This window comes from Staurois parvus, unplaced genomic scaffold (genome assembly GCF_062004578.1).
Source record: "Staurois parvus isolate SC_StPar_1 unplaced genomic scaffold, SC_StPar_1.0 ptg000157l, whole genome shotgun sequence".
Lineage (NCBI taxonomy): Eukaryota > Metazoa > Chordata > Amphibia > Anura > Ranidae > Staurois > Staurois parvus.
The window spans coordinates 8,178,312-8,202,894 of NW_028317953.1; the positions used below are offsets into that span (position 1 = coordinate 8,178,312).

The 24,583-nt window shown below is 39.8% G+C and overlaps 1 protein-coding gene across 1 annotated transcript in view; it reads right to left on the minus strand.

The window, feature by feature from the left end:
- Positions 1-24,583, minus strand: part of LAMA3 (laminin subunit alpha 3) — a 247,284-nt gene that overhangs the window by 91,579 nt on the left and 131,122 nt on the right. Inside the window, exons 25-33 of the mRNA XM_089675734.1 lie at positions 20,803-20,956; positions 19,584-19,741; positions 16,353-16,461; positions 15,220-15,317; positions 13,940-14,111; positions 12,670-12,796; positions 12,448-12,587; positions 10,581-10,696; positions 5,346-5,557 (exon numbers count right to left, since the gene is read on the minus strand). Coding sequence (XP_089531860.1) covers positions 5,346-5,557; positions 10,581-10,696; positions 12,448-12,587; positions 12,670-12,796; positions 13,940-14,111; positions 15,220-15,317; positions 16,353-16,461; positions 19,584-19,741; positions 20,803-20,956 — 1,286 coding nt within the window. The remainder of the gene's footprint in view (positions 1-5,345; positions 5,558-10,580; positions 10,697-12,447; positions 12,588-12,669; positions 12,797-13,939; positions 14,112-15,219; positions 15,318-16,352; positions 16,462-19,583; positions 19,742-20,802; positions 20,957-24,583) is intronic.

Sequence of the window (24,583 nt, forward strand, 5' to 3'; positions counted from 1 at the left end):
ATCTGACAGAGCTTGAGCTATTTTGCAAAGAAGAATGGGCAAAAATGTCACTCTCCAGATGTGCAAAGCTAGTAGAGACATACCCAAAAAGACTTGTAGCTGTAATTGCAGCGAAAGGTGGTTCTACAAAGTATTGACTTAGGGGGCTGAATACAAATGCACGCCATACTTTTCAGATGTTTATTTGTAAAAACATTTTGAAAACCATTTATCATTTTCCTTCCACTTCACAATATTGTGCCACTTTGTGTTGGTCTATCACATAAAATCCCAATAAAATACATTTATGTTTTTGGTTGTAACATGACAAAATGTGAAAAATTTCAAGGGGTATGAATACTTTTTCAAGGCACTGTATTTGGCAATGCCAATGATAACCACTAATCTCTGCTGAGTAACATTTGTGACAACCCAGGTCATATCTGAAACTCATATTAATTCAGTAATTTTTAGCCAAGATCAATGCAAGCCAACATATGCCAGCATGAAGTTCAAAACCAAATTGAGTGACATACAAAAAGAGGATGATAAAATCAATCACTAATATATATATATATGTGTGTACCATTACATAATAGCAGCCTGGGACATGGAAACCAAAGATGGTCAACTAGGAATACATGTTAATTCAGTGTTCCAGTTATCTAGTCTTGTTCATGCTGCAGCTGCTTTCAATGGCTTTGCAGACAGTTCTGACCCCTGGCAAGCATCCTGCAAAGAAGGATTTTTAACAGCATGTATTGGGCCAAATGACTCACACATCTTGGTTGGGAAGCTATGTGTTGCTGTGCACTGCGCTGGCTACATAAAGAGTCCAGGCAATTGCTTCTTACGTTTATTGTTTCTGCTGATTGCTGTCCAAACAAAATACTGATGTTGTAAAGGATTACTAAACTTAAACCGCCAAAGTTGGTTAGAATCTCGGCCAGTTCAGCAAGGAGTTGACGAGATTCGAACCATGTATGGGCAGGTTAATTGTACATAAGTCGATCCATTGATCGACTTGGGTAGAACCAGCATGTCAGATTTCTAGAATGTGATTTTTGTCAGTGGCTAAAGCTGCTAGCAATAATCACTGTGTGTCCCCCCCCCCCCCACTGGGAGAACACAATAGCTCCATGGAAGAGATTCCCCCATCAAAACTGATTGTGTGGATGGGGGAATTGAGCGATCTTCTTTCCTACAACCATCTATGGCCTGCTGAAGGCAGTGTACAAGTAGTGGCTGCAATTTTTTTCTTTTTTTAGGCTAAGAACATTTTCAGTAAATACAGAAAATACCTGTTGACCTTGCCAGAAATTTAAAGCCCTTGTCACTTTCTGCGAGCTGATCTTTGAAAGCAAAAACAATATCTTATCTTTATTTTGTAAACTAACAATTTCTCCATTCCCCTTGTAATGTGATGGACAAAGGCAGATATGTTTGAAGTTCAGCGTGGGTGGCAGTCTTGGGTTTCTCCATAGATAAACTGGAGGAGAAAGCAGAGCCATCCAGGGAAAGGAAGTGTTGCAAAAATGACTAAAAAAAGAACCACATGAGCTACCACATCTCCATCTCAGGACCAATGTATACCCTAAGTACCAACCATGTGTGGATTTTCTAATCTCACCTTCTGCCTGGAGTGTGTCACATATAGCTTCATCCAACACAATGTTTTGAAGACTCTAGTAGCTTACAGCACAAAAGGCAATAAGTCAATGAGTGAATACCACCCCTTTCAAATGGATGTTATTCATTCAGTCACGTTTTTCAAAGAAAAAATGGATTCAGTTTACATCAGTTTTCACATCCATCTTCAGTTCAGTTCACTTTACATTCGCTTACATCAGTTTTCACTTCAGTTCAGTTCATTTCAGTTTACATTAGTTTATATCAGTTTAGTTCAGTTTACATCAGTCTACATCCATTTTTTGCATCATTTTTTCTGAGTTTTTGCAGAGACAAAATTATAACCAAAAAATGTTTCTTTAAAGGTGAATAAATTATTATTCACCTTTATATATCACCTTGGTTTCCAAGGATTAGATAGCTGCTGTCATGTTTCACATGACTGGCATATTGACTGTCATATGCCTTTAAGTGTTTCTGTGTTTTGTTTCTGTCCCTCCCTTTCCTTTGGTTTAGTTAATTCTGTATAGATAGCCCTCTCCCTTTCCCAGAAATGCATTGCAGCTCTAGCCTCATGTCACGGAGCAGGACACATTATGATCTTTTGACCTATGGAATGTTCATTGTTGTAAGATTCTCTCAGTTTATGGAATAAACTTCACAAGATCTACAAGGTGTCTTATCGATTGAGTCACTGACTGTGGTATCCAACTGAGGTTGAAGTTATCGCTATCTCATCACAACTGTAAGTTACAGAGATCACACTATCAATGCTTAGATTGGAGAGACAGAACAGCTGCTCTTTTTTCTCCCCTCTTCTGCATATATACACGTCCAATGGCGCAGTCCATCATTTATATACAAAAAATGTTTCTTGCCTAAAGTTTATTAAGTATGGCCCCTTTCAGACGTGCGCTCCGTTTGTCCTGGTGATCATCCGTTTACATCTGTTTACATCTGCCAACATCTGTTTTTTTGAATGGATCAAAGCCCTATTTTTATTCCATTAGAAAAAACGGGACGGATGAAAAACATATGTAAAATGGACAAACAGTTCATTTTTGCATCCGTTTTTGCACTGGTAGTGGATGTAAAAAACTGATGAAAACTGATCCATTTTTTCTTTGAAAAAACGTGACTGAACTGATCCTAACAGCACATAAATGGAATGCATGCAAACAGATGGCATTTGTTTACATGTGTTCCATTCCAACAGACCTGGAACTTGGCTGTTCCATTTAAAAAACAGACCTGAATTGGCATGGATGTAGGCGGATGTAAACAGATGATCTTCTGTTTACATCTACCCACACATAGACATACATTGTGGTTCAGTCTGGATCTGTCTGAAAAACTGACAGATGGATCTCAACTGAACGCCCATATGAAACGGGCCTTAATCTAGGCAGTTCAACCCTTTAAAACCGAACACATATGAAATATACATGCTGTGTTGCTAATTACATGCTGGTAAAAAGCATAGTGAATCTAACTACTACCTTAATTATGCAGGCCATAGATGGGTCAAAAATCGGCCGATTTTTCGGCCGAAAATAAAATCGGCCGATTTTCGGATCGTTAGTGGGCTCTTTGTTCGGCCGTTTTTCGGTATTTTGGCCATTTTTTTTTTGGTAAAGTTGGAAAAAAAGCGGTCGATTTTGCCGATCGGCCAATTTTTGCGGCAATTAGTGTGCAAATCGGCCGATTTTTTACCGATAAAAAATCTGCAAGAGGAAGACAAAAAGAAGAGGAAGAGGATGAAGAAGAGGATGAAGAAGAAGAAGAAGAAGAGGAAGAAGAAGAGGATGAAGAAGAAGAAGAAGAGGATGAAGAAGAAGAAGAAGAGGATGAGGATGAAGAAGAAGGAGAAGAAGAAGAGGATGAGGATGAAGAAGAAGAAGAGGATGAGGATGAGGAAGAAGAAGAAGAGGATGAAGAAGAAGAAGAAGAAGAAGAAGAGGATGAGGATGAAGAAGAAGAAGAAGAGGATGAGGAAGAAGAAGAAGAAGAGGACGAGGATGAAGAAGAAGAAGAAGAAGAGGATGAGGAAGAAGAAGAAGAAGAAGAGGATGAGGATGAAGAAGAGGATGAGGATGAAGAAGAAGAAGAAGAGGATGAGGATGAAGAAGAAGAAGAGGATGAGGATGAAGAAGAAGAAGAGGATGAGGATGAAAAAGAAGAAGAAGAAGAAGTAGGATGAAAATAAGAGGAATTCCAGTCTAGCAAAAAGTGTCTCTGCAGAGAGCTCCGCTATTTCTTTGACAGTTCTCCGACAGTTCCTTGACATTTACAGTGGTTGCAACATTGTATCTATTTGTTTCCGAATAAAAACATCTGTATCCTAAATGGAAACAAATAGATACAATGTTGCAACCGCTGTAAATGTCAAGGAACTGTCAGAGAACTGTCAGAAATAGCAGAGCTCTCTGCAGGGACACTTTTTGCCGGCTGTAGATGGGATGAAAATCGGCCGATTTTTTTTACCATTTTTTTTTTGGTGGTAACGTCGGCCACTTGAACGACCGATTGTTCGTTTTTTTAAAAGAAAAATCGGCCGATTTTCGACCCACCTATGGCCTGCATTAGCCACTGAACCTATGTAACCCATAAGTGTTTGGTTTTAAAATAGTATGGTAGAAACTCTACATACCCTACATACCTCCTATCCATTCTAAATTAAAACAATTGGATACCTTTAAACTCTTCTTCGTGTGAGTACACATTTGGCCATATTGATAAAAAACTTCAGTGTTCAAATAAGAAATGTAATAAAGGAGAATTAAACCAGTGGGATCCGCATTGAAAATTACAAGTGCTCCTCTTGTTCCCCTCACACTACAGGCAACGGCTTCGCCACTGGGCGAAGTGAAGTGAAGCTACACATTTCTGTTCTTTTCTTCAGAGCGTGGTCTTTCAGGAACAGTGCTATAACCCATGAATATGCAGGTCTCAGAAAATGGCTGCTGAAGTCTGCAAACAAGATCATTTTTCTGTCCACTTGTATAGATATGACAAAAATTTCCTTCCAAGCAAATACACATTGACATGAAGGTGAAAATTATTTCTGCTATTGCATTTGCAAATTGACTAAAACCTGACGCATTACAAAGCATATAAAGTTAAACATACGAGCATATTCCTAAATAAATATCTACAAGCTAAAGATACAAAGAAGAATTGAAAGTATGGATATGCATTATCTCAGCTTTGGACAATGTAGCATGCATATACCATACCTGTGGGATCCCTCTAGAAATTGAAAATCACTGTAGTAGACACCGCTACTTCAGCATTCTCTGATTAGATAAGGTGGAGAGCGTGACATCGCCCTCCCATCTCTCCACCTTGTCCAATCAGAGAAGATTTTGTGTTTATTGAGAAAATACAAAGCAATTCCTGAATGGCGCCTGTTCCAGGCAGCCAACCTTGTCTGTTCAGAATGCAGCAGGGCAGCCAATTGACATGGGAACCAGAAGCTAATGGACATCACTGTAATAGCAATGTCTGCTACAGTGATTTCCAGCTTCTAGAGGGATCTTACTGATATGGTAAATGCATAGTTACAGTGGTCCAACCTGGGCCAAAGTAACTATGTTAAAAATGACACACCTGGAATTCTTCTTTAAAGCCTTGCAACTATGAACCTAAGCAGCATAAGCCTGAATGATTATATATAAAAAAAGTAACTAAAAGTTCAACTAAAAGTAACTAAAAGCAGATATTGTGCTTAAACTTACGTCTACAGTGGGGAAATCCATAGTAGCCAGTAGCACACTGACTACATGTTCTCCCAATAACATTGGGTCTGCAGGTGCACTGTCCGCCCATAGGATTGCAGTTTGGGCTTGTGGCTCCCTCTAGGTCGCATTGGCATGGCAATGCTCCATCATTATAATAAGCAACGAGCGATCTTGCCGAATCTCTGCAGAACTCAGGTGAGGTGATTGGACTAAAAGAAAAAAAAAATGTTCAAAAGTATTTTTTACTCTTTTAGAATACAGCAATTAAGAAAATCAGGCTTATGAAATGTGCTGAATTAACAAGAATGAGATGTGAGATAATAGCTTGGATGTCTGTGATTGGTTTATATTGTAAAAACTGAAGAGAACCTTCCAGTCATTTCTCCCATTCCTGTCCAAAAGCAGAAACCATTAAGTATCTAATATTATTTTGGTTACTCAGGAATCCATCCTGTGTATGCCTCCTTGAAAATGGTGAAAGTAGTTTTGGCTTAATATTAAAGGCTTTTAACTTTGCCATCTGCCTTCCCCACTTTTTTCAGAGCACCCTTACTGGCCATGGAAGCACTCTTGTTTAACAGATGGAGGGCATACAGAGCTACCTACAGACTGAAACAATTTTGGCAACACATTAGTCAAGATCTGGCTGACAAACTATCTTCCTGATGAAAGATCATGGTGCAAACATACATAATAGTACTTGGCAAATGTTCATTCAGGTAAAGCTAAGGACCCTGCATGGTCCAAAACATGACAGCCCTAGATTGCACTGATGCAAGATGTTTCTAATAAATTGTATTTCGATGGATGTGTTGCTTCCTTATCCCTGTGGAAGGAGGGGTGGGAGGTAGGTTAACACACTGATGCTGATCCCTTTTTTGGAAAAACAATAGGATTGGTCAACATCTATTAATGCTAAAACAACAGGTTCACTTTAAAGTGTATGTCCAGACAAAACTTTTTATTTTAACTATTGGGTAAGTAGAAAATGCTTAGAACCCATGTTAGGTTTTTTTTTACTGCTACCTGGGGTTCCGTTAGATGTATCCCCACTTCTAGTCCAGCTGACAACATTTTAAGGGAACCTTCCAAAGGCAGCTCAGACAAAATGCTTTTCTTCAGTGGAGTAGGCAAGGCTAATACTCCTGTTAGATTTTTTTTGTCTCTGTCAATGTCCTTTTAGATTTAATATTTTTCCTGTCTGGTGAAACCATTGACAGCTGTATAAGAAGTGAGAGTAAATCTTTCTAATGGAGCCCCAGATGTCAGTAAAAGCCCTGCAAGGGATATAATCCTCACTCAGAAACTGGCTGCAAGAGCTGCACATTGTTACAGTCCTTTTACTCCACTGCAACTCAGCAAGGTAAAGAAGTGTGGTATACCCCCATGTGTCAATGTTGGACCAATGACCAAACACCAGTGCTGTCACTTGACAGGACAGACTGTGAGTCACATGCTGCTCCATACTCAGAAGTACCAGTAATTTTCTTCTCTCCCAAAAGAATAACAGAGAAGCAGAGGTTCATGAAAGGCGAGCTTATGATGCTGGTTGGGCTGGAATTAAAGCATACCCATTGCTTTGCCTTAAATGGGAAAGGTACAGATTTTCTCTAAGGACCATTATCTAGAACACTAGTTGCACAGACCAGAAGACACGGACCTGCAGAAGACATTCTGTGAAACCTATGAAAAAGCTGCATACATCATTATGGCAACAAAACAAAAGCTGTGGAAATCCCCCACACTTAACTTCACTGAGGTCGAGGGCCACATTTAGGGCACATCTATCAATGAGAAACTAACTGCCAACCTGAACGACATCCATGACAATTTCTTAAAATCTGACAACCATTGATCACCTTCTATCAATCCAGACTACCAAATGCCTACTGGACATGTAGAACAGATCGGAATACTTTGCTAAATACGGTAGTCCCTAGAGTACCTTACCCCTCCCCACCCCCACTTGCTGACCTACCCCTCTTCTTAACCCCTCTTCTGCTTCCATATGCCCCCTCTCTCCTTCTCCAACCTTACTTTTGTTCTAGGCCTATTCTTTGTCTAACTCTCTCCTCCTTTAGGGCCTTATCTGCTAAACCTCTTTTCTTTCTATTACCTTTCTTTTCACTTCCTCTTTAAACCTATTAACTACTCCACTATGAAAAACAGAATGGAATCCTGATCTCTCTTCACCCATTATATTCCTAAAAGTATTTTACCAATGATTTTATTTTATGTTGATACTGCTGACTACTGTCTATTTCCTTTTGGCACACTAAAGTCGCACAGGATGACAAATTATCAGCCCCTGATATTTACAGATAGTTGTAAAAATCACTGATTTTTACAAACTGTCCATAAATGTACTGTCTGGCAACCCTGCTCTGTCTCGTGAGCAATCTGTTATGATCTGATTCATATAATGTGTCTCTTTCCACATTAATTGTACAGCATTTTGTCTAATATTCACAAGGTGGCAGCACTACACACTTCTCACTGAGCTCGGGAAATATCTGTGCACTTCTAAGATACAGAACCTGAACTATAAACACCATTTTAATTTATGTATGCTTTTTTCTAATGCTACGAGGGGCGCTCAAATAAAACCGGGACTTTTGAGTTTATATAATGAAAGAACAAATTTCAAGGAGTGGAAACTGCATTTATTTTTTTGACATACTCCCCTGCTACATTTATACACTTATCCTAGCGTTTAGCTAATGCCTGGAAAGGTTTGGCATTGAAAGATTTGTCAGTACGCCTGTACTATCCTAGGACAGCCTGGTTCACTTTGTCATCAGTGCTGAAATGCTGACCTCCAAGGAACTCTTTTATGGGTCCAAACACATGGAAATCACTCAGAGCAAGGTCCGGGCTGCAAGGGGGATGTGGCAATACCTCCCAGCTGAGTTGCTGTAATGTGCACGTAGAGCGGTGAGCAGTATGAGCTTGTGTGTTGTCCTGGAGAAACAGGATACCCTTAGTAATCAAACCAGGCCACTTTTTTCAGCAGACGCATATGCACATCACTAGGCACACCACAGCAATATTCACTGTTGATGGTGGCACCAGTGTTGGCTAACTTTTTGAAAATGCAAATGTTTTTAAATGATTGTTCTCACAGAAACATTCATCTCTTATGCAATTTCTCGACAGGTTATGTGTCGATCATCCAGGATCAGGTGTTTTACGAGCTGAATGTTCAGAGAAATGACTGCTGTGGGTTGGAAGATCGTCACAGATGCTGTGGCCGAGATCGTCACTGATGGACATACAGCCACCTTTGAAACCTTTACACCATTCAAATGCCCTACTGAGGCTGCGCATCTCATCACCATACTGTGCTTGAAGTCTTCTGTAGATATTCACGGGTTTTATGCCTTTGTTCACAAGAAACTTCCTCACCACACATTGTTCCATGCACACACTAACACTGTTGTCTGCCACCTTAACGGTCTTTGGACTGGCTCACGACAAGTGTGCCACCTATCAGTAATAGGACACACTTGCCACTTACTACTGCGTGTAGCATCCCTTTTTCTACCTGTAAAAGTCCCAGTTTTACTTGATCACTCCTTGTAACTTGCTTTTCTTTAGCTAATTAAGTAGATACAAAAGGAATTAATCCTGACTTTTTTTTTAGTCAAAATTCTACTTAACGTCTTTTGTTCCATGTTAAAAAATAGGTCCTTACACAATTACTTTTACTTCACAGTGTTAAACTCCACACATTGGGTCATATTGAATCACCTAACTGTACTATAGTTAACAAACTTAACTCCGTCTTCCAGCTCAATATCCCACTTGATCCTAAGTATTGTATTTTAGGTATCCTGGAGGAAGTAGAAGCTCAGGCATTTACAAAGGAGTGATATCCAGGGCTCACAAATTAATCCTAGTGCACTGAAAGCTTCATGAACTATCCTCACTAACAGAATGGGCATATTGGAGGCATACTTAGATTAAAACATTATATACAGTATATCTTCATAGAAGATGTCCAGGTAAATATGAAAAATGATTGGCAATTTGGCTGGATGTACCAGGTCTGGATCCAATGGATTTGTTGATGGACAGACTACTAAGATGTAATGATTGTTGATGATGATGGATAGTCACTCTCACTTTCTTTTTCAATATAAGCATATGTTATATTTTCTGCTGAATTTCTCTAATGTGCTGTGCCTTATTGATGTGGACTAAAATGGAATATGTTAACGCATATGTATGGATTGCTTTAGAATTGTACAAATCTTTTAATAAAGCAGTTCATGGGTATAAAAAAAACAGGTTGGTAACAAGCTGTTGCAGACTGGAATCAAGCTGAAGAGTAGTTGAATAACACATCAAACACTGATAACAAATGGTTGCAGGTTGGAATCAAGCATAAGCATAGTCAAGAAACAAGCTAAAGGTTGGTAACAAGCAGCTGTGGAGATAAAGACAGCAACAGGTATGCAAAGGAGCAAGATAGCAGCTGGAGAGAGCACAATAATCTGGCAAACAGGAAGTGCAAAGGAATGGCTTAAATAAGAAGTTCATAGTAGAAGCAAGGAGTTCAAGATTCACCAGAAACAAGGAACAAGGCAAGAGTATTGAAGGGATCAGAAAGGATGCTGTCCTGCATCTCAGGTGGCTCAGCAAGAAGAGTTACTGCCAGAAGGGTTCAGATCCCAGCCCTGACAGCAACTTAACTATCAGCACTGGTGATGTCCCCAAAAATGTTTCAAGTTATTGTCAGCTTGGTTGACGTCTTTTGAATTAGCCCCATCCCCTACTGTTTTAACCAGGCTAATCTCATAATAGCTGTCTACTCTTAATTACACCCTGTGAAAAGGCATATGGTAGTAACCTGACATTGTTTTGTGTTCTCTGTTTATTTATCCCTTACTTACTGACTTAAAATCAATTGTGATTACACATACTATCACTCTACTCTTTTACCATACTTTTACATACTTCGGAATACTTTTGTTCTAAATAAAAAAATACTTGATTTTAAAAAAAGGCAACAAAGTTTACAGTGGTCCCACACTGAAAAACGTTTTCTATGTATTTACTGAAGAAAGCCCCGCTAAGGAAAACCTACCTATGTAGTCTTACAAGCCACTGATTCTGTACAAAATCTGCACCAGTCACCATGTTATGTCTTTTTATAGGTCTTTTCATAAGAAATTATTCACACGCACATTTTTAAAAACAGTAAGAAATACAATTATAAATGATCCTTACTCAATATAAAAGCTGTTTTCCCCACATATATTAATAAAGTCAAAAGATTTATCCAAGGGTCTCTCTTGCAGAAGGTCATATGAGTAACTGTCTGCTGGGACCAACAGGATGGACTCCTAAAACATAATGGTACATTGTTTAAGCATCAAACTATCATATTTGATAAGGAAAAGTGCAACGGATGAAATCATATTTGAATGGTCTGAGAGCAGTAAATTAGAATCTGATTAGATGTGACAGGTTACTACACTTTGTAATAGATCTTTGCTCTTTTCTATCTTGCAGGAAGTGCATTGGAATTCCCATCTCAATATTTCCACTACTGATAAACTGTGCAACTGAATTTCCTAAAATCCTGGCAATGTACGCAGTAGACTAGGAGGGTTTTTTCTGCAACAAAGGTTAAAAGATAGATAATGTCCTAACACAGCTTGGTTGTCTTTGAAGGTAAGTGCAATGTATTTTTACAGTGCAGGTTTAAGAAGTCCCCTACTGTTATGCTGAATCTATAGAAACTAGAACAAAAAAGCCTAGCTGTTGCACCTTGCCACCAATCAGGTTCCAATGGTTACTTTTGCAGGACAAATTAGGAAATTAAATATAACATTATTAGGGGTTTATTGAGCAAACATTTTTCTTTGCTCCATAAATGAGTAGCTGTTTTGAATGTATGTCAAGTATTCCCAATACAACAGAGGCAGTCAATAGCAAGCTACTAAAATGGGCACATTACATCCAAATCAATCAATAGAGCTGCATACACATCAGCAGAACTATTGGAAAAAGGAATAAAAAACTAATTCAGACACAAATTGTCCTGCATCTCTATCCAATAAGCACACATAAAATACTTAAGATAAACAAAAATCTGTGTATGTGCAAAAACCTCCAATGGTCATGATTTATTTATCAAATGCGATCCCAATCCTCCTCCTGTCCCCCGACAGCGATCTTGACTCTTCTTCTTCTTCATGTGTCCCCATTGCAAGCCGGTTGCTATGGAGGCACATGGTGTGTGCTCGGTCCTGAGCTGTGTGTCTATGGAGCTGAACTCCATGGAATCACACAGTGGGGCTTAGTCCCGCACCCCACGTCCTCCTCACTGCATTTGATTGATAGCAGCAGGAGTCAATGGATTTTGCTGCTGCTTGAGTCCTGTGTGAAGAAGAAGAGAGGGGGGAAGAGACGCAGCCATGCACAGCACTGGATCTCTTCTCCCCTCTCTTCCCCTTCACACAGGGAAAGGGGAGGACAGAGAATTAGAAAATGTTTTTTACCTTAATGCAAGCAATACATTAAGGTAAAAAACGTTTTTTACTTAGTATCACTTTAAGCTGCAATAACATTTAAGGTGTACTAAATGGTCCTTAAAGTATCTAAACCCAAAAACAAAATGTAATATATTGCATCTTTCCAGTCCTTAGATGTAGTGGCTGCATTTGTGTTCTTTTTTCAGGCTTTTTTCTCTTAATTTTAATCTAATAAGCCTGCAAATAACACACTCTTTGTCCTGGTTATGCTCATTTATCCACTGTATCTGTGCAAAGAGCCATGGTCAAACAGGCTGGACTGCAAACATGAACAAGAAAGTTCATATTTTAAGAAATTACAAGGATACTGAATTTCTGGCAAGCTCATCATATTTTCTGTGCTTTAAATAGGAAAACAAATGAAGCCACTACACTGAAAGACTTGTAAGCTACAATATACTTGTACATTTACATGTTGATAGGATAGATATGCTGTAAGTCATGCAAATTCTAATGACATTTGATACTACTAAACGAGAATGCACTTTAATATGCTTTAAAGGCACTTTATTGTGGTTTAGGTACAAGTGCAGCTTGATGAACTCTAATAAACTCACCAAAATCAGCAGCTTATCTGGAGGAGCTGTCACTGTCACTGACAGGTCTGGGTTAGTGACATCAAGACCAATACGATTACCGGCAACCACCAATTCTCGGCAGCCAAACACATGAGGGCAATATGAAGCATTGAAAGTACCTGTGGAAAATGAAAACCTGCTCTTGACTCTTATAGAAGATATAGATTACAGCACTTACACATTTTTGTATAACAGCTATACCTGAGTACTGTGCTCCCCCATTCACTATGACTGATACAGGAAATGTAGGGTTTTCAGCCTGGTAGTAATGGACGATGAAGACATATCTCCCTGTATGTGGTATTCTTCTCGACAAAGTGATGTCATTCTGTGTGTTTGGTAGATAATAACATAAGAAAAATACACATATTTGGCTTAACATTTCAGTTTACATTTCTCACCGGGCAGAGTTTCCTTTACTTCCTGTCCCTGTGACACCAGGACAAAAATGTTTTTGTTGAAGTTGAGCTTAAAAGTCTTGTCTCCCCTCTCCAGTTTTTCTACACCCCCTACCCCTTGCCTCTGGTACCTTATACCCTTTTTCCTAGCTCTTCCTTCACGTCCCCTTTCCTTGTCTGACCCTACATATTTTGAAAACTACTCATACATTGGATGTAAGATTTTCAAATTAATTTCCAGTTCACAAACATATTAACCTTTGGGTGGTGGATACCACCACTGTACTGTGGGTCCTTTAGCACTCCTTTAGAAGAGCTAATGCATGCTTTTATGAATTGATTAGATGTTACATTGTCTCTGGCACTTGCACTAGACTCTCTGTAGTTCACCTTTGTTCTGTCTGCTGTTGCTAGACCCTGGCACCCAGGGCACATGCCTCAGGTCTTCCACTGAGTGACCCAGATATGGAACAGATACATTCAATTCATTATACAGGTTTTGAGCAGTTTATATTTTATCTAGTTTTCAATCCACATTATTTATTTTGTCATCAAAATGTATCATTACAGCTTTTAGACCAATTCATTTTTCAGTTATATATTGGATTCAAAGTGGTCATCATGGTATTCTACCATTCTCTCAACATTTTGCTCTATGTGTCCAAAGGTGACCCTGGTCTATTAAGACCCTAGAAACACCCTTGTGTCCCTCTATACACTGCTTTATCTCTGGAGTACAAATCTTTGGTGTTAATAAAGATTAAAAAAAGGCTTTGTTTGGTTTAATAATAAGTTGGTATCTGAAGTTGCTAGGATTACTGTTCATAAACTGCACAAGGCAAGGACAGCTAAACTCTTCAATAATTTTAATGGATGCCTTTCAAGTCACTAGAAATTAACTGAAATGAACTGTTTATTTTATAAATTAATTACACAAAGATGTTTCCTGTGTATGACTTAATGAGCACCATAAAATGAAGGAAACAAGTTTTTTCTGAAATTCTTAACAAGGCAATACATGTATTGTAGTATTTTAAAACATTTCCAGTTCTACTTTATAGCAAATGAGGTACCTGTGGTGATTGTAGGTGTACTCTGCTGCCTGAGTGACCTGGAAGCCCTGGTCCTGGGACATGTTCTTGCACTATGGGTCTCTGTCCATTAGAATAAACAGTGTCTTTGACAGAGTCCAGGAACAAAGCCAGAGGTGGTGTTTCATAGACTGAAGAATGAATACACGATGGGCTACAAAAGAAACAAATGATTACCACCATTGCCTAGTGAATCAGTGTCAACTTTAAGTTTTCAGATAAATGCTAAAATTATAGAAAGATTAGAAAGATATATTAATAAATGACCCTATGGATTAAAAATAGACCGAAGAGTAACAGACGGTTAGCATTATTGCAGAATAAGTGCCGCCCATTGGAAGATTTACCCTTTATTGTTGTCTGTAAAAAAATATTGATTTTCCCTCAGTCCCTGTCCCAATGACAGTAGTCACCTGGACAAATGAAGTGAGTGAATCTCCCTGGTGGGGGGGAAAGACTGCAATAAATACCTGATAGGGGGTTCTAATCCGTCACCACTCTATGCAAAGCGGTTTATGGCTTTAGATACACTATATTGCTACTTGATGAAATAGTTTGAAAGCAGACCTTCAATTAACTAAATACTGTATAGGTAAATTCAATGTCCTTTATTCTGCATTATTAAAACTAGAAACTGGTGTCATTTAAAGCGGAGCTCCACCCAAAAGGGGAAGTTCCACTTCAGGTCTGCTCCCTATTAGGGATTGGCACCTTTGGGGGGCCGGGGGGAGCGGATACCCTCTCCTACTTCCGGTCCAATCGCCTAAGCAATCGGAAGCGGAAGGTGTCCTTCCTCCCTCCCTCCCTGTAGTCTTTTGGGACACATGACAGGTCCCAGAAGACTACAAAACCATTCATGAACCACAGCGCTACTCACGCACGTGCAGTGGGTACCCGGCTGTGAAGCCGCAAGCTATCACAGCCAGGTGCCCACACTGAAGATGCCAGCCTCCTGGAATACAGGACGGCCGGTGAAACGGGCTGCGGGGGACACACCACGGGACCAAGGGACAGGTAAGTGGCTGTTTTTTAAAAGCCAGCAGCTACAGTTTTTGTAGCTGCTGACTTTTATTTTTTCACAGCGTCAGTGGAACTCGGCTTTAAGTAAGCATTTCTACCACAACAGATATGGTTCTGGATAAACCAGCACAGGGTGAATGGGTCATATGAATACAGCTTTAGGAACAGTTGTCTGCCTATTCAGATTTTGATTGTAAAATAAAATTATTCAATACTAAAAAGAGCTCACTCTGTACATTTACCTTTGTCCTTGAATACGCCCATATGCAGCAATACAGTGCACCTTGGGTTCTGCATATTCAATAGAGAACTCTTCAATGGGAACAACACATACTGAGTGCTGAAATACAAATGTAGAAAATACTATGAAAAACAGAGAGTGAAAGTAAAACAAAGTTAAAATGCACATCACAAAACAGCTGTCAGTGGTTGAAGACTGTGACTACCTACTGAGGTCGGCAAATGGTGTTCTGAACTAACACTGACCCCAGCCAAGGTCACCTAGTGGGGCAGAGCTAAACACCACCTACTGTGCACTGAAGATAAAAGATAAGTCCAGATTATTGTACTACTACAGACAACATTTTACCTTAATGCATTCATAGTATTAAGGTAACCCCCCCGTACATGTGCTACCCCTCTGTGCCCAAACAATTACCTGCTAAGCTTGCCACCACTGCCACCCCGGGGATCAATCTGCACCATTCCCAAATTTCCTTGTTCCTTGGGAGAAGAAGGGAGCAGGAGTGTGGATTGCTGTGCATTGTGTGTTTCTATGGATGCACACAGCTCGTCTCAGGAACCTGATGGGAATGTGCTCCATATCATCCCGCTAGCTGAAGGAGACAGCTGTTAGCAGGGAGGATGGGACAGCAGCCAGGGACCCCCAGAAGAAGAATAAGGAACACATTTATAGGGTTAGGTCACCTTTACAAATGTCTCATCTGTAAAGGTGACCTAACACTGAAACCCCTCCCCACCTTGCACCCAACCTACGGTCCCTGCTGTACTTACCTCCTGCAATCCTGAGCTGTCAGGGCTCCTGCAAGACACTCCTCCAGTCCAGGAATTTGAAATCTCTGCTGCTTTCTCTCCTCTCCATCCAGCGCTGCAAAGACGGACCAGATTGATTCTGATTGGTCATCACTGTCCAATATCAATTTAAGCTTGTAAGATCCCTGTGTAACTTTGTTTCAGAATGGCAACAGGTATTTATTCTATCCCAAAGAGCTGAAATTTGGCTGCCTACCCACAAATACTTATTTTAAGGCATTGTACATGGAAATGTGGAAATGGGCAACCAATGGATATTATAAATCCCATGATGAGCAGAGGGAAACAATAGTAAAAATAAAGATGATCAAAGTCAACTTACCAACAAGAAGCTGACTGAAGCTGCTGTCACCTGAATTTCTACGTAGGATAACAACTCAAACGTGGCAATGCGATTCATGCTGTCCACCACAATACTGCGGCAAAAGAAGCTAATGCAGAGAATATCATAAACTGTCTATTAATTGATTGCTCATTGTAATATATTCTCACATTATTTTAGGTAAGTATTTGAGCATACTTGAAAAATGAAATTAAAATCTGAACAATATACCACTGGTAGTATTAGACTGGCCATACATTATACATTTTTCTTGTACAATTTTCCTTTATATTTACCAAAGCCATATAATATGAGGTCAAACCTAAACACTTTCAATTTTCATGCAATCAGGCAGGCCCTTGCACTACAAAGTTAAAGGTAAATCTAAAATTGTACAAGAAAATTGCATAATGTATGGCCAATTTTACCAGCATTTAAAATGTATTTTCCGATATTTCCCTATTGGAGCCTATTCACACTTGGATGTACAGCACTGCAATACACACATTTTCAAGCACTGAGGCTCATTGTGGCACAATGGATAAGCGAGAGTATTCACAATTATTGGGCTGGTCTCTATGTTTTTCTCAATAAAGCTTCTTTGAGTAAAAAAAAAATGAATGAGCTGCAACACACCTCAATGCACAGAAATTTAGATCATGCTGAACACTGCAATGCACTTCTTGTGTTGTAGTTACATAGTTAATCTGGCTGAAAAAGACAAAAGTCCATCCAGTTCAACCATTAAAAAAAATAAGTTATAACCCTATACCCACAGTTGATCCCGAGGAAGGCAAAAAACTCAGCAAAGCATGAATCAATTTGCTCCTGCAGGGGAAAAAATTCCTTCCTGATCCCCCGAGAGGCAATCGGATATTCCCTGGATCTACTTTACCTATAAATATTAGTATCCAGTTATATTCTGTGTATCTAGGAAAGAATCCAGGCCTTTTTTTAAAGCAATCCACTGAGCTGGCCAGAACCAACTCTTGAGGGAGTCTATTTCATTTTCACAGCTCTCACTGTGAAGAAACCTTTCCGTATTTGGAAATTACATTTCTTTTCCTCCAGATGTAAAGAGTGCCCCCTTGTCCTCTGTGATGACCTCAGGTAGGTAGGTGCGTTCTGGAGGCGTGTTCAGGTGTCATTCACAAAATGAATGGTATTGTAACACACTATAGCTTTCATGCTGCTTTACTGTGTTGTGCCACAATAGATGTGCGTAAACAAGCCCTTCAAAAATCAGGAATAGATATCATTGTAGTGCAAGATATACAGTATACATGCACCAGGAATGTTAAATAAGCACAGCATGGTGAAAATCATAAAAGTGCAAATTGCAGTAACACACGGCAGCCAATCAGAATTCATTTTACTGAAATCACAGCAGCACAAGTTGGATTCTGCTTGTTACAGCTATGGAACCTTTTATCTATGCTGGAATATATGCTATAGAACACTCTGAGTAAAAAGAAAAGAAACATGCCTACTTCAAATGTTTTTCTATTAACATATGTATACGTTCTTAGCACCGGTTCACACTGGATCCGAATTTGAAATCGTGTGACTTCACTTGAAGTCACATGATTTCAAAGTCTGATGGCAGTGCGACTATAGGTGCGACTTGATAGACATCTGTGGGACTTCATGCACAGATGTCTATGCAATTTGCATCCGAAAACGGCAAAAGTAGTGCAGGAACTGCTTTTCAAATAGGTGCAACTCCGATATCCAATCATTTTTTATACAGTAAACAATAGAGTGAATCTCCCCCAGTGGGGGACAGTGACAGCAGTAAAAAACTCTTACATTTTTACACATCCACTCTGTACCCGAAACTACAAAAAAATTGTTTTTAAGCACACTTTTGTGGGTCTATGTATAAATCATTTGTTGTGTAACTATGTCGTTTACAGTTGCTTACAGGCAGTGTAGTTTACAGTTGGTTTTTTTTAAAGCACCAAACTTGCATTCAGGAGTAGATTTTATCAGCGTTTCAAACGCAAAAATGCTTGTAAACGCGTGTAAATGCATGTAAACATGGCTAATCGTGTTTATAAGCATTTGCATTTGGAAATTTTTTTTAACGCTTCCATTTCCAGATGCTGTTCAGAGCCTTTTTTCATCATGAAAAATGCATGCAAAGCGTTTTCCCGGTACTCAAATGGACCTGGTACACCATACTTTGAGGTTTCGCATGAAAGAAAATATGTTAGACACTGCTGCAATAATTTCTGCACAGAAATGAGCTGGAACACATCCAAACACCACAAAAAAAGACAGGTAATCTCAACAAATACTGCTCTCTCTGCTTCTGCTCTCTCTATTTCTCTCAAAATGTCTGAAATAGCTAATTTATTATTGTTTTTCAGTGCATTCTGGGCATTTTGGAAGGTCATTTTTTAACCCCTCGATGCCACTCACACGCAAATATGTGGCCTCTTGGCGTCTGGGCCTTGACGCCGAGCGGCCGCATATTTGCGTGTAATTAGAAATTACATATGTGCTGAGAGCGCGCACCCTGCGCGCTCCCAGCACATATGTCCACGAAATGTCTTCTGCGAAATGTCTTCTGAAACTCTTAAAGGGCCGGGAGGCGCTGGTGCCAAGAGGTTAACCTACATTTTCCAGCAGTCAGTTTCCATCCTTCAAAAGTGTTTTCTAAACATCCCGTGTACATGGAGCCTAAGTATGAAAATTGCAGTACTTTCTCCATTATGTATGGTCCCTATACCATCAGCACCATCTAGTGGACATAATATGTTTTCTTTTTCAATTGAGGTATTCTGGAAAACAAATGCATTATGACCACTAAGTGGTGTTTATGTTATAGGAACTACGCATAATATAGAAAATATGGAAATTTTGCCCTGGTTGTGCGGATGTTTGTCAGATCAGCACAGGGAACAGTTTATACTATAAGTTCAGATATGTCATTTGCCATGGTGGTGGTTATATAAATAGCCTACAAGACATTTCACCTAATTCAGCCTAGGGTGGAATCTGTGCCATGGTCAACCTAGATATCATTGACAACTTGTCACTAGAATCCTGAGAGTGACTAAGGCCCCATTGTAAGTGTATATTTTAGGAATGACAAAAGTGACGTTACTTTCACTAATGTCCAGCTTGGTAAGTTCTCTCACACTAGTGGAAGTCAAATGATTACCTTAAATAAACCATTTACCAGTACATAAACATATGAGCTTGTGAACAAAGACACTTCTGTACCTGTATTTACAGTTATAGAGCCTGACTCTGGCTGCAGCAGAAGGATTACTGGCTGTATACACATTAAGAATATACTGCTGAGGGTCTTCATTGGCATATTCAAAGACGAGCACATAAAATCCAGCCTTGGGGACATTTACCCTGAATCGGAGCTCCACCTATAAAGAGAATTCATAGGATTTCTGTGAAGACATACAGAAATATGACAGTAAATCGTCTTCTATCAAATCCAACAAACGTGTTAATTGTATATTGGAGCAACCACTTAACTACATTTAAATAGCTGACATTTCAGAACTTACTACCATATGATTAAAATGCATTACCTATGAGGCACATCATCCATGTATCTTAAAGTGAATAGAAACCTTTACAATAAACGTCTCTCATGTTCTTCCTTTTTGTCTGCTAAATATACTATAAAAAAAGTTTCAACAAGTACAAAAAAAAAATATATACACCATATTGCCAAAAGTATTGGGATGCCTGCCTTTACATGCACATGAACTTTAAAGGAATCCCAGTCTTAGTCCATAAGGTTCAATATTGCGTTGGCCCACCCTGTGCAGCTATAACAGCTCCAACTCTTCTGGGAAGGCTGTCCCCGAGGTTTAGGAGTTTGTCTATGGGAATGTTTGACCATTCTTCCAGAATCACATTTGTGAAGTCAGGCACTGATGTTGTACGAGAAGGCCTGGCTCACAGTCTCCGCTCTAATTCATCCCAAAGGTGTTCTATTAGGTTGAGGTCAGGACTCGGTGCAGTCCAGTCAAATTCCTCCACCCCAAACTCGCTCATCCATGTCTTTATGGACCTTACTTTGTGCACTGGTGCGCAGTCATGTTAGAACAGGAAGGGGCCATGGGAGTAGATGGCAATCAAGCTAACAAGAAGAATAATATAAAAGGAAGTGGGGGGGGGGTGGAAAAACAACAGCATAAATATAACCAGTGCAGTCATGGGCCTGTTGGCTCCAGTACGCTTTCACAGCATAAGTAAGCAGCCTGAAGGAGGTCCATGAAATGCTCATCAGGCCATGCACCAGCAGAGAGGCCCAGCAGGCAACCCAGGCAACAGAAATACACGGTGGCTCCTCATGCCAACAAAGCATCTGCAAGTGCCAGCCAGGCTACAATGGATAGACACCCAGCCTACAGCCTGGGTGAATATGTGCACTAAGCACTAACATCAACAGATGTTCATAAAGAGATCCTCCTACCTGTCCTCCTGAAATATAAGCTACTGGTGGGCTCCCGATGCTTGGTTTTCGAACAATTATTGGCCGGTTTATCCCATCTTGTTTGAAGTATTCCATGTCAGGACCTCGAACACATTTAAACCTCTCCATTGGCAAATGATGATACACAAGACAGCTTACAAACACAAAAAAAGGTATGAAGTCATATTACAAAATTATAATCACCTTTTAACATTTAATACTGAAGTAAAAAAAAAAAGAATCCTTTAAAGGGTATGTAAACCCCAACAATAAACCCTCGAACCCTTTTGAAAATATTTTGTTATATCTGTTTGATAAGTACAAAAGTATACCTTGCCAAAATTCCTGTCACTTGCTGATTCCTGGGCTTTCTGCCTCCACTGTACTATTAGAAGTTACAATTTTTTTTCTATTATATCTTTTATTAAATTTTATTGCAGTACATAAAACTACCATATAACATTTATCACAACTTATACCTTCCCCAGAAAAAAACAACTTTAACCCCATTCCCACCCCCCCCTTAATCCCTCCCCTCCCCATGCAATTGCCCCTGTCCGAGTGATTCTTACCATCTCTTTCCTTCCATGTTTGCCAATCTATGTCAGCAACCCTATTTTCTATTATCTAGTTACCCAGTTTGATTCTCCAACTCTGCTACCGGCGCACCCCTCATTTTAAGATATTTTTCAGATGTTTTAAATTCATACCACCTACTCCTATCTTTTCTAAATTTTTCCATTTTATCTTCCTCCATATGACGTAACTCCTCCATCCTATTAACATATTCAATTCTATCTATCCAGTCAGTTGTTGGAGGGTCATGAACCTGAGGAGTTACAAATTTTCATCACTTGTCTCAGAGGCCTACAAAACCACTCCAACATTTGTTATGGAAAAGAGGAGAGGTGGAGGGATTCTGTATTCCTGTCCTAAGGTGACCACATTGCTCCTTCATAGATACAGTACAATGAGTGAATGCTGTTACCAAGGGATAGCATGTTAGTGGCAGAATAATCAGGTGAAAAGAAAGGAAGGAAAAGTATTATTATTATTATGCAGGATTTATATAGCGCCAACAGTTTGCACAGCGCTTTACAATATAAGGGAGACAGTACAATTACAATACATTTCAGTACAGAAGGAATAGGATGGCCCTGCTCGGGGAGCTTCCAATCTAAAGGTAGGAAAAAAGAAAACATATGCAGTCACCAGTCTGGGAACCAATAAGCTGCAATATGTTAGATTTTTGTTCATGGATTTACAGATACACTTAAAGTGTTACTAAACTCAGGACTCTGCATTCATTATGCGTACTGTCTCCCACAGTACACACAACATGGAAATGCAATTATTTTAGTAAATATAAACTAATAAATACCTTTCCTTATTAGTAGTATATAGCAGTCTTGTGACTTCTGTCAGTGTCCAGCTGAGCACTGGTTAAAGCTTGTAGGAGTTTTCATTCTGATCTGACTGTCCTGTAAGGCTGCATAATCCCTGACCCTTTGTCTGGACAGTGTTGCCCTAATGTACCCTTCCAAAAAAAGAAAAAAACTCTCGAGCAATACACACTAAACTGAGCATGCGCAGAATGCCTCCTAGAGCTCTGTACTATCAGAAGATGGATTGGGGACAGTAGAAGAAAGGGAGGATCAAAGAAGACAGGATCAAACTGCTTTTTTACTCAATGCAGAGGATAAACCCCTTAGGTTCCACAGTGAGTATAACAAGCATTCTTTACTGCATATACAGACTGATTTTACTGTTGTGGGTTTAGTAACACTTTAAATGTCTGCCATAATGAAGTAACAAAAGCCATGTGTCAATGAACTGAAGGATTGTTAAGCAAAACAAGGAAATGTATTTTCATACACGTATTTAAAAGGGTTAATAATGCTCCTGCCAGTATTAGCACTTCCTGTCTCTGGGAGGCTGGCTTTGAAAAAAAAAAACAGAAGGAGGAAGTGGAGTGGGAGAGAAAGTCTCAGCCACAAGTCCTGTCCATGCTGCTCAGTCCAGACCAGAAGAGACTATTATGAAAGTATGTTCTAGTAGTTTAACTGCAGCTGCCCATAGCTTCTTGAATGTGTTTCTGAATCCATGTGACAGAGTATTTCTGTGCTGTTGCTACTATCTCACATACACAGTGCCAGATAGAAAGGTCTGTGCTATTGTAAGTATGTCATGGTCACCTTCCAAAATAGTGGATGAACCTGTTTATTGCAATAGGGTTTATATACAGTTCCAGTTATTTTAGCTAACCCTGTCTCTTCTGGCCTGGAATTCCATAGCTAGTTTTAGTTTAGGGCTCAATAACCAGCATAGGCTAGAGTCAGTTAAGGAATCCGGCAGCAACTTTTGTTGGTTAGACGTCCAGTTGCATGTCAGATTAGAAACCACTAGGGAGGGACTAGAGCACAGAGTAGATAGGCAACTCTGAATTCCAGTGCCACACCACAGTGTCTGCGTGTGAGAAGCTGCATTCCAGGCTGTTTGGACAATATAGGATTTCCCCATTACTGCTTATCTTGTCTTTAGGTCTCCCACACAAAGACAAAAGCTGCATTGTGATCATCCTCAGGGGTCTATGCAGCTGAACTTTGCTGCAACATTCATCCAGAGGTATCCTTATTAATAACTACAGTCATGGCCGAAATTGTTGGCACCCTTGATATTTTTCCTGAAAATCAAGTATTTCACACAAAAAAGGTATTGCATTAACACATGTTTTGCTATACACATGTTTATTCCCTTTGTATGTATTGGAACAAATATAAAACAGAGGCAGAAAAGCAAATATGACATAATGTCACACAAAACCCCAAAAATGGGCTGGACAAAAGTATTGGCACCCTTAACTTAATATTTGGTTGCACACCCTTTGGAAAACATAACTGAAATCAGTCGCTTCCTATAACCATCAATAAGCTTCTGACACCTCTCACCCGGAATTTTGGACCACTCTTCCTTTGCAAACAGCTCCAGGTCTCTCTTATTGGAAGGACACCTTTTCCCAACAGCAATTTTAAGATCTCTCCACAGGTGTTCAATGGGATTTAGATCTGGGCTCATTGCTGGCCACTTCAGAACTCTCCAGCGCTTCTTTGCCATCCATTTCTGAGTGCTTTTTGACGTATGTTTGGGGTCATTGTCCTGCTGGAAGACCCAGGATCTTGGACGCAAACCCAGCTTTCTGACACTGGGCCCTACAGTGCGACCCAAAATCCTTTGGTAATCCTCAGATTTCATGATGCCTTGCACACAGTCAAGGCACCCAGTGCCAGAGGCAGCAAAACAACCCCAAAACATCATTGAACCTCCACCATATTTTACCGTAGGTACTGTGTTTTGTTCTTTGTAGGCCTCATTCCGTTTTCGGTAAACAGTAGAATGATGTGCTTTACCGAAAAGCTCTATCTTGGTCTCATCTGTCCACAAGACGTTTTCCCAGAAGGCTTTTGGCTTACTCAAGTACATTTTGGCAAACTGTAGTCTTGCTTTTTTATGTCTCTGTGTCAGCAGTGGGGTCCTCCTGGGTCTCCTGCCATAGCGTTTCATTTCATTTAAATGTCGACGGATAGTTCGCGCTGACACTGATGCTCCCTGAGCCTGCAGGACAGCTTGAATGTCTTTGGAACATGTTTGGGGCTGCTTATCCACCATCCGGACTATTCTGCGTTGCAATCTTTCATCAATTTTCCTCATCCGTCCACGACCAGGGAGATTAGCTACAGTGCCATGGGTTGCAAACTTCTTGATAATGTTGCGCACTGTGGAC